At 40.9% G+C, this 11312-nt stretch overlaps 1 protein-coding gene across 1 annotated transcript in view; it reads left to right on the top strand.

Annotated features, from left to right (window-relative positions):
* Positions 1-460: 460 nt before the first annotated feature.
* The window catches only part of LTBP1 (latent transforming growth factor beta binding protein 1), a 461631-nt gene continuing 450779 nt past the window's right edge, over positions 461-11312 (top strand). The window contains exon 1 of the mRNA XM_060026845.1: positions 461-562. Within this exon, the coding sequence (XP_059882828.1) occupies positions 558-562 (5 nt within the window). The 5' untranslated portion in view covers positions 461-557. The remainder of the gene's footprint in view (positions 563-11312) is intronic.

Genomic DNA, 11312 nt, shown 5'->3' with positions numbered 1-11312 from the left:
GCCTGTCCCACTTAGAGTTTCGAGTGTGATCATATGTCCTACTCTCTCCCACTCATTCATTCAACAAACGTTTATTGAGGATCTGCCTTGTGGCAGGAATTACATTATGGGATATAAATATGAATAGGACATGGTCCTTGACTTGAGGGAGTTCATGGTTTAGAAAAGGAAACGGGTTTATTTTAAAGGGAGGTAGAATTACAGGGTTAGAGAAATGCCCAGCATAGCAGGAATGAGGAGCATTCCTGAAAGAGGTGAGGCTTCCTGGAGAAGAGGGTACTTGAATTGCCCCGTTTTGCAGGTGAGGTAATTGAGACTCGGCAGAGAATCTGTGGCCAAATGACAGACTGCAACGCCTGGAAGAGCGTTGCGTCCACTTCAGCATGATCATGGCATGAAGAAAAGTCTGGCTTCACCACAGTAAGAGCCTGGGGGTCGTCGGAGTGGACCTGGGAACAGCACAGCCCAGGGAGACTGAGGAGAGCCTCCAGGAACAGGAAGAGGATCCCCAAGAGGTAGCCAGGAGGAACTTCTATGACCCCTTAGGTGTTCACAAGATGAGGTATGAGGGCTTTGGGGTTCCAGAAAATTTACCCAGCGTCGGGTGGGGTGAGGTGGGGCAGCAGTAGGGGAGGAAGGTTGAGAAAAACTAGGATTTTCTTAGAATTTTATAAAACATCTCTCTTTGCTTTTCCCTGCATTCACGTGCAGCCTTGCAGCACCTAATAATGGTTAATAAGCTCAGCCTCTGAATATGTCATTTCATTCCCACAACAGCCCTGCAAGGAAGAGTCTTTCATTATCTCTCTCTTTAAAAATAGATGAAAAACTGTGGTTTCAGAGGTTTAGCAGTGCATTCCAGACTGCACCTGGAGTTTGAACCCTGGTACTTGGACTTCGGGGGTTCTTAGTTCCCACACTAACTCAAAGACCAGAGGCAGCCCTGACATGAGACTAAATCCATAAATATCAGGTATTAGAGCAGTACAAAAGGGGGCTGGGGAGTGCGCTAGCTGATATTTATCTCACCTATTAAGAGGTTTGTCTTATTAATCCTCACAACATCTCTATGAGAACAGCCCAGTTATTGCTCCATTTTACAGGTGAGAAAATTGAGGAGCAGAGATGTTAAGTTACTTTCTCCAGGTGACACAGCTAGTAATGTGTGGGCCAGGATTTGATTCCAGATATGTTGGATTCTGAAGTCCATATACTCGCAGCTATAATATGTAAGTTGTGAAAATAAGCTAATGCCACAAATGTTTTGATATTCTAAATCAATGATTCTCAACTGGGGCATTTTTACCTTTTAGGGGATATTTGGCAATGTCTGGAGAAGTTTTGATTGTTGCATCTGGGAGGGGCATGCTATTGGCATCTAGGGGGTACAGGCCAGAGATTCTGCTAAACATCCTACAATGCACAGGACAGCCCCATGACAAGGAATTATCAACATGTCAGGAGTGCGGAGGTTGAGAAACCCTGTTCTAAATTTAAATAAATTCTAACACATTTTGAAGAAATAGCATATTTTTCTCTACACTATGAATTCCTAGATTAAAGGTCAGAGGATCCTGATTCCAACTTCCTTCCAACTTTACTCTGCTTGTTCCAGAACCTTTTGGGCCATGGGACCACTGGCTCTGTTTGCAGTCCCTGTGAGGATAGATGATGTGAGTGCCAATCTCACCCTAGCCCTGAGACCTGGATGAGAACACAGGAGCATACCTCAGCAGGCTCCAGGTCTAAAGCAGGGACACTGACTCACGACCATGACAAGGGCAGGGCTCCTGGGAAGCGGAGCATCATATCTTACTTGATAGTCATTGGGTATAAAAACAACAACAACAACAACAGAAACACAGTTGACCTAAAGTTGAGAGTTATGTTTTATTTAGGGAACTTGCTGAGGACTATAGCCCAGGAGACAGCCTCTCAGATAGCTCTGAGGGACAGTTCCAAAGAGGTAAGGAAGGAGCCAGGATATAGAGGAGTTTTTGCTGGAAAAAAAAAAAAAATGTAGTCAAACATCAAAAGATTACTGCTAATCACAAAAACCAGACATCTCAAGATAATGATTTTAGTGCTTTTCTATGTATGGGAAGATGCAAGAGTCTGGGCTTATTGGAATTTTTTGTTTGAGAAGCATCTTAACTATCTAGGGCCAGTATTCTGTTTTTCTCCATCCTAAAATCCCCTCAGGGCACAACACTGGGGCAGCTACAGTGGCTGATGGCTTGATGCTGGGCAACATTCATTGTTTAAATAAATGCTGGAGAGGGTGTGGAGAACAGGGAACCCTCTTGCACTGTTGGTGGGAATGTAAATTGATACAGCCACTATGGGGAACAGTATGGAGGTTCCTTAAAAAACTAAAAATAGACCTACCATACGACCCAGCAATCCCACTACTGGGCATATACCCTGAGAAAACCACAATGCAAGAAGAGACATGTACCCCACAATGTTCATTGCAGCTCTATTTACAATAGCCAGGACATGGAAGCAACCTAAGTGTCCATCAACAGATGAATGGATAAAGAAGATGTGGCACATATATACAATGGAATATTACTCAGCCATAAAAGAAACTGAGTTATTTGTAGTGAGGTGGATGGACCTAGATTCTGTCATACAGAGTGAAGTAAGTCAGAAAGAGAAAAACAAATACCGTATGCTAACACATATATATGGAATCTAAAAAAAAAACAAGTTCTGAAGAATGTAGGGACAAGACAGGAATAAAGACGCAGACGTAGTGATTGGTTCAAGATGGTGGAGTAGAGAGACGTGCGCTCACTCCCTCTTGCGAGAGCACCAGAATCACAGCTAACTGCTGAACAGGCATCGACAGGAAGACACTGGAACTCACCAAAAAAGATAGCCCACATCCAAAGACAAAGGAGAAGCCACAATGAGATGGTAGGAAGGACGCAATCACAATAAAATCAAAGCCCATAACTGCTGGTGGGTGACTCACAAACTGGAGAATAAATATCCACAGAAGTCCACGCACTGAAATGAAGGTTCTGAGCCCCACCTCAGGCTTCCCAACCAGGGGGTCTGGCAACAGGAGGAGGAATTCCTAGAGAATCACTTTGAAGGCTAGCGGGATTTGATTGCAGGACTTTGACAGGACTGGGGGAAACAGAGGGCGCACACAAAGTAGTGTGTGCATTGGGACCCAGGGGAAGGAGCAATTACCCCATGGGAGACTGAACCAGACCTACTGCTAGTGTTGAAGGTTCTCCTGCAGAGGTGGGGGGTGGCTGTGGCGCACCGTGAGGACAAGGACACTGGCAGCAGAAGTTCTGGGAAGTACTCCTTGGCATGAGCCTTCCCAGAGTCCACCACCTTTAGACCCACCAAAGAGCCGGGTAGTCTCCAGTATTAGGTCGCCTCAGGCCAAACAACCAACAGGGAGGGAACCCAGCCTCACCCATCAGCAGACAAGAGGATTAAAGTTTTACTGAGCTCTGCCTACCAGAGCACCAGCCAGCTCTACCCATCACCAGTCCCTCGCATCAGGAAACTTGCACAAGCCGCTTAGACAGCCTCATCCACCAGAGGGCAGACAGAAGAAGCAAGAAGAACTACAGTCCTGCAGCCTGTGGAACAAAAACGACATTCACAGAAAGATAGACAAGGTGAAAGGGCAGAGGGCTATGTAACAGATGAAGGAACGAGATAAAACCCCAGAAAAACAAGTAAATGAAGTGGAGATAGGCAACATTCCAGAAAAAGAATTCAAAATAATGATAGTGAAGATGATCCAGGACCTTGGATAAAGAATGGAGGCAAAGATGGAGAAGACGCAAGAAATGTTTAACAAAGACCTAGAAGAATTAAAGAACAAACAAACAGAGATAAACAATACAATAACTGAAATGAAAAATACACTAGAAGCAATCAATAGCAGAATAACTGAGGCAGAAGAATGGATAAGTGATCTGGGAGACAGGTGGAATTCACTGCCACAGAACAGAATAAAGAAAAAAGAATGAAAAGAAATGATGATAGCCTAAGAGACCTCTGGGACAACAATAAACAGAACAACATTCGCATTATAGGGGTCCCAGAAGGAGAAGAGAGAGAGAAAGGACCTGAGAAAATATTTGAAGAGATTATAGTCAAAAACTTCCCTAACATGGGAAAGGAAATAGCCACCCAAGTTCAGAAAGCGCAGAGAGTCCCAGGCAGTATAAACCCAAGGAGAAACACGCCGAGACACATAGTAATCAAATTGACAAAAATTAAAGACAAAAATTATTGAAAGCAACAAGGGAAAAATAACAAATAACATACAAGGGAACTCCCATAACGTTAACAGCTGATTTCTCGGTAGAAACTCTACAAGCCAGAAGTGAGTGGCATGATTGATGAAAGGGAAAAACCTACAACCAAGATTACTCTACCCAGCAAGGATCTCATTCAGATTCGACAGAGAAATCAAAAGCTTTACAGACAAGCAAAAGCTAAGAGAATTCAGCACCACCAAACCAGCTCTACAACAAATGCTAAAGGAACTTCTCTAAGTGGGAAACACAGAGAAGAAAAGGACCTACAAAAACAAACCCATAATAATTAAGAAAATGGTCATAGGAACATACATATTGATAATTACCTTAAGCGTGAATGGATTAAATGCTCCAACCAAAACACACAGGCCTGCTGAATGGATACAAAAACAAAACCCATATATATGCTGTCTACAAGAGAGCCACTTCATACCTAGGGACACATAGAGACTGAAAGTGAGGGGATGGGAAAAGATATTCCATGCAAATGGAAATCAAAAGAGAGCTGGAGTAGCAATACTCATATCAGATAACATAGACTTTAAAATAAGAATAACAAGAGACAGGGCTTCCCTGGTGGCGCAGTGGTTGAGAGTCTGCCTGCTGTTGCAGGGGACGCGGGTTCATGCCCTGGTCCGGGAGGATCCCACATGCCACGGAGCGGCTGGGCCTGTGAGCCATGGCCACTGGGCCTGCGCGTCCGGAGCCTGTGCTCTGCAACAGGAGAGGCCACAACAGTGAGAGGCCCGTGTACCGCAAAAAATAATAATAATAAAAAAGAGAATGTTACAAGAGACAAGGAAGGACACTACATAATGATCAAGGGATCAATCCAAGAAGATATAACAATTATAAATATATATGTGCCCAACATAGGAGCACCTCAGTACATAAGACAACTGCTAACAGCTATAAAAGAGGATATCGACAGTAACACAATAATAGTGGGGGACTTTAACACCTCACTTACACCAATGGACAGATCATCCAGACAGAAAATTAATAAGGAAACACAAGCTTTTAATGACACAATAGACCAGATAGATTTAATTGATATTTATAGGACATTCCATCCAAAAACAGCAGATTACACTTTCTTCTCAAGTGCACACAGAACATTCTCCAGGATATATCACATCTTGGGTCACAAATCAAGCTTCAGTAAAATTAAGAAAATTGAAATCATATCAAGCATCTTTTCTGGCCACAACACTATGAGATTAGAAATCAATTACAGGGAAAAAACGTAAAAAACACAAACATATTGGAGGTTAAACAATACATTATTAAATAACCAAGAGATCACTGAAGAAATCAAAGATGAAATCAGAAAATACCTAGAGACAAATGACAATGAAAACACGACGATCCAAAACCTATGGGATGCAGCAAAAGCAGTTCTAAGAGGGAAGTTTACAGCAATACAAGCCTACCTCAAGAAACAAGAAAAATCTCAAATAAACAATCCAACCTTACACCTAAAGGAACTAGAGAAAGAAGAACAAGCAAAACCCAAAGTTAGTAGAAGGAAAGAAATCATAAAGATCAGAGCAGAAATAAATGAAATAGAAACAAAGAAAACAATAGCAAAGCTCAATAAAACTAAAAGCTGGTTCTTTGAGAAGATAAACAAAATTGGTAAACCATTAGCCAGACTCATTAAGAAAGAGAGGGAGAGGACTCAAATCAATAAAATTAGAAATGAAAAAGGAGAAGTTACAACAGACACCGCAGAAATACAAAGCATCCTAAGAGACTACTACAGGCAACTCTATGCCAATGAAATGGACAACCTGGAAGAAATGGACAGATTCTTAGAAAAGTATAACCTTCCAAGACTGAACCAGGAAGAAATAGAAAACATGAACAGACCAATCACAAGTAATGAAATTGAAACTGTGATTAAAAATCTTCCAACAGGGCTTCCCTGGTGGCGCAGTGGTTGAGAGTTTGCCTGCCGATGCAGGGGACATGGGTTCGTGCCCCCGTCTGGGAGGATCCCACATGCCGCGGAGCGGCTGGGCCCGTGAGCCAGGGCTGCTGAGCCTGTGCGTCCGGAGCCTGTGCTCCGCGACGGGAGAGGCCACAGCAGTGAGAGGCCCGCGTACCGCAAAAAAAAATCTTCCAACAAACAAAAGTTCAGGACCAGATGGTTTCACAGGTGAATTCTATCAAACATTTAGAGAAGAGCTAACACCCATCCTTCTCAAGCTTCCAAAAATTGCAGAGGAAGGAACACTCCCAAACGCATTCTATGAGGCCACCATCACCCTGATACCAAAACGAGACAAAGACACTACAAAAAAAGAAAATTACAGACCAATATCACTGGTGAATATAGATGCAAAAATCCTCAGCAAAATACTAGCAAACAGAATCCAACAGCACATTAAAAGGATCATACGCCATGATCAAGTGGGATTTATCCCAGGGATGCAAGGATTCTTCAATATACGCAAATCAATCAATGTGATAACACCATATTAACAAATTAAAGAATAAAAACCATATGATCATCTAAATGAAGAAAAAGATTTTGACAAAATTCAACACCTATTTATGATAAAAACTCTCCAGAAAGTGGGCATAGAGGGAATCTACCTCAACATAATATAGGCCATATACGACAAACCCACAGCAAACATCATTCTCAGTGGTGAAAAACTGAAAGCATTTCCTCTAAGATCAGGAACAAGACAAGGATGTCCACTCTCACCACTGTTGTTCAACATAGTTTTGGAAGTCCTAGCCACGGCAATCAGAGCAGAAAAAGAAGTAAAAGGAATACAAATTGGAAAAGAAGAAGTAAAACTGTCACTGTTTGCAGATGACATGATACTATACATAGATAATCCTAAAGATGCCACCAGAAAACTGCTAGAGCTAATCAATGAATTTGGTAAAGTTGCAGGATACAAAATAAATGCACAGAAATCTCTTGCATTCCTATACACTAATGAAAAATCTGACAGAGAAATTAAGGAAACACTCCCATTTACCTTTGCAACAAAAACAATAAAATACCTAGGAATAAACCTACCTAGGGAGACAAAAGACCTGTATGCAGAAAACTGTAAGACACTGATAAAAGAAATTAAAGATGATACCAACAGATGGAGAGATATACCATGTGCTTGGATTGGAAGAATCAATATTGTGAAAATGACTATACTATCCTAAGCAATCTAAAGATTCAACGCAATCCCTGTCAAATTACCAATGGCATTTTTTACAGAACTAGAACAAAAAATATTAACATTTTAATGGAGACATAAAAGACCCTGAATAGCCAAAGCAGTCTTGAGGGAAATAAAACAGAGCTGGAGGAATCAGACTCCCTGACTTCAGACTACAGTACAAAGCTACAGTAATCAAGACAAGATGGTACTGGCACAAAAATAGAAATATAGATCAGTGGAACAGGATAGAAAGCCCAGAGATAAACCCACGCACCTATGGTCAACTAATCTATGACAAAGGAGGCAAGGATATACAATGGAGAAAAGACAGTCTCTTCAATAATTGGTGCTGGGAAAACTGGACAGCTACATGTAAAAGAATGAAATTAGAACATTCCCTAACACCATACACAAAAATAAACTCAAAATGGATTAGAGACCTAAATGTAAACCGGATACTATAAAACTCTTAGAGTAAAACATAGTAAGAACACTCTTTGACATAAATCACTGCAAGATCTTTTTTGATTCACCTCCTAGAGTAATGGAAATAGAAACAAAAATAAACAAATGGGACCTAATGGAACTTAAAATCTTTTGCAAAGCAAAGGAAACTACAAACAAGAGGAAAAGACATCCCTCACAATGGGAGAAAATATTTGCAAACGCATCAACGGACAAAGGATTAATCTCCAAAATATATAAACAGCTCATGCAGCTCAATATTAAAAAAACAAACAACCCAATCCAAAAATGGGCAGAAGAACTAAATAGACATTTCTCCTAAGAAGACATACAGATGGCCAAGAAGCACATGAAAAGCTGCTCAACATCACTAATTATTAGAGAAATGCAAATCAAAACTACAATTAGGTATCACCTCACACCAGTTAGAATGGGCGTCATCAGAAAATCTACAAACAACAAATGCTGGAGAGGGTGTGGAGAAAAGGGTACCCTCATGCACTGTTGGTGCGAATGTAAATTGAAACAGCCACTATGGAGAACAGAATGGAGGTTCCTTAAAAAACTAAGAATTACCATATGACCCAGCAACCGCACTACTGGACATTACCCAGAGAAAACCATAATTCAAAAAGACACATGCACCCCAGAGTTCATTGCAGCACTGTTTACAATAGCCAGGTCATGGAAGCAACCTAAATGCCCATCCATAGACGAATGGATGAAGAAGATGTGGTACATATATACAATGGAATATTCCTCAGCCATAAATAGGAACGGAACTGAGTCATTTGTAGAGATGTGGATGGATCTAGAGACTGTCATGGAGAGTGAAGTAAGTCAGAAAGAGAAAAACAAATATCGTATATTAAGGCATATATGTGGAACCTAGAAAAATGGTAAAGATGAACCTGTATGCAGGGCAGAAATAGAGACACAGATGTAGAGAACAAACGTATGGACACCAAGGCTGGAAAGTGGCGGGGAACGTGGTGGTGTGATGAATTGGGAGATTGGGGTTGACATATATACACTAATATGTATAAAATGGATAACTAAGAAGAACCTGCTGTATAAAAATATAAAATAAAATTCAAAAAAATAAAAAAATTTAAAAATCACACACACACACAAAAAGATGCGGACGTAGAGAATGGACTTGAGGACACGGGGAGGAGGGAGGGTAAGCTGGGATGAAGTGAGAGAGTGGTATTGACATATATACACTACCAAATGCAAAATAGCTAGTGGGAAGCAGTTGCATAGCACAGGGAGATCAGCTTGATGTTTTGTCTCCACCTAGAGGGGTGGGATAGGGAGGGTGGGAGGGAGACACAAGAGGGAGGAGATATGGGGATATATGTATATGTACAGCTGATTCACTTTGTTATAAAGCAGAAACTAACAGACCATCGCAAAGGAATTATACTCCAATAACGATGTTAAAAAATAATAATAATTTGCAGTATGCTTTAGAGGTCTTCTCCCTCTCGTGGGCCGTTGATGTTTTCATGCTTTTGCAGAGTATTCACTCTCTGTTAAGTTTTTATAATACTTAAATCACCTTATATTCATCTGCAAGATACAGTGTGTCTCATGATTTGCTGTGGAGATTAGTGCATTACTGATACTTTTCCTTTCATATGCCTTCTAAAGAAAAAAGCAAAAGAAGCATGGATGCAAAAAGAAAAAAAAATTCATTGTTTACTGAAATGGGAGGCAACATTTTTTGTCCACAGCATTCTCCAGGATACAAATTTAGCCTTTTCAGTTCGAAGAACTTTTTGAATATCAAAATATATCAGGACTGCAGTGTATTGTTGTGCAGGTCACACCCTTGGGGATGAGCTGGGGCTGAAATCCCTGGTTTGCCTTGCTCTAATTTGCACAAAGGCACCAAATGAGCTAGCAAAGACCCAACGCTTCAGGTGTGCATAGCTGACTTTAGAGCCTTTTGACTGAGAGAATATATGATAACCCCTCAACTGCTATGAATTTGCTAACATGTTAAAGTGAATTTGTATTTTATTAATCATGGCATCGCCTACACTTTTGAAAGACTGTAGTGCCAGTATAGGCCAGAGGTTATTTATTCAATCTACAGACACTGCTTGGCCCACATGGATTTGTGGACTCTTTGCAATAGCTCCAAGTTCTCCCAAGAGCCTGGGGCTGTAGGTCAGACAGTCCTATCCTGGACCATTGTACACAAAGTCCTTCTATTCCCTAGCTTAAGAATTTATTTTAGGGGCAGAGGGCCAGTTGGCAATATATGAAAAGTTTTGAACATTAATGTTACACAATAAAAAATGCAAACTTTAAACATTTTCCGTTTCCCCATTTGAAAGAAATTATCCTTGGATAAAAACCAAACAAATAATGGCATTGTAACCCACTGCCAATCCCCTCTCCTTCCCGGATCTGCCACAGCTTTGTCGTTCTGTATTCGAAGACCTCACTTGTCCTATAGACAAGCTCTATCCAATTATAATGCAAGCCACATATATATGGTAAAACTTTCTAGTAGCCACATTAAGAAAGAAAAAGAAAGAGATAAAATTAATTTTAACAATATATTTTATTTAGCCCAATATATCAAAAATCTTATTTCAATATGTAACTGATGTGTTAAAAATTATTAATATAGACTAGAATTAATATATGTGCTGACATGCACTGTGATGCTAATATCTTCCATGATCTAACAGTTAAAGTCAAGAGTAGTCCAACTGAAACAATAAAGTTGTGTCTAACAGAAAAAGATTTTATACCACGTTCCATTTTAAAATTTGAATTACTTGAAATTATATAAAATTTAAAATTCAGTCCCTCAGTGACCCTGGACACATTTCAAGTGTTCACCAGCCACAGGTGGCATGGCTATTGTATTGGACGGCATAGCTCTGGACCTTCCATGTGTTTTAACAGACCTGTATCTAAACCTCATAGGCCCCTTTACCATATGTCAGTGGTTTGGGGAGAAGTTCTAGAATCTTCTCTGTGAAATATTAGAGCAGATCTGTGGTTGTTGTTAGGATGCTCTTGGTTTATGTTGAACTTAAAACCTTCCTGTAGTGTTAGTCCGTTTCAGGCTGATGTTCCCCTGTGGAGATGAAGAATACTCTGCTATTCTGGGTCCTGCAGTGACTGCCATCCACAGTCGAAAGCCATTCCCAAGCAGAATGGTTTTCAGGGAGTCGTGCGCCTTTCACCTTGTCTCCAGGAGTGTGGTTTTCTAAAGGATGAAGAAAGGTAGGATCCTGAGGAAAATTTTCATGGGTGAAGGTCAGGCTGAAGCAGAGGAGGGGAGAGGACTAAGGATGGAGCGGCTCCCACCTCTGAGGGAAATCCACTCCCCACTAGAAGGAAG

The sequence above is a fragment of the Delphinus delphis genome, chromosome 12, assembly GCF_949987515.2.
Source record: "Delphinus delphis chromosome 12, mDelDel1.2, whole genome shotgun sequence".
NCBI lineage: Eukaryota > Metazoa > Chordata > Mammalia > Artiodactyla > Delphinidae > Delphinus > Delphinus delphis.
Note: the sequence above shows the minus strand (reverse complement) of the source record. Positions and strands in the feature narration are given on the sequence as shown.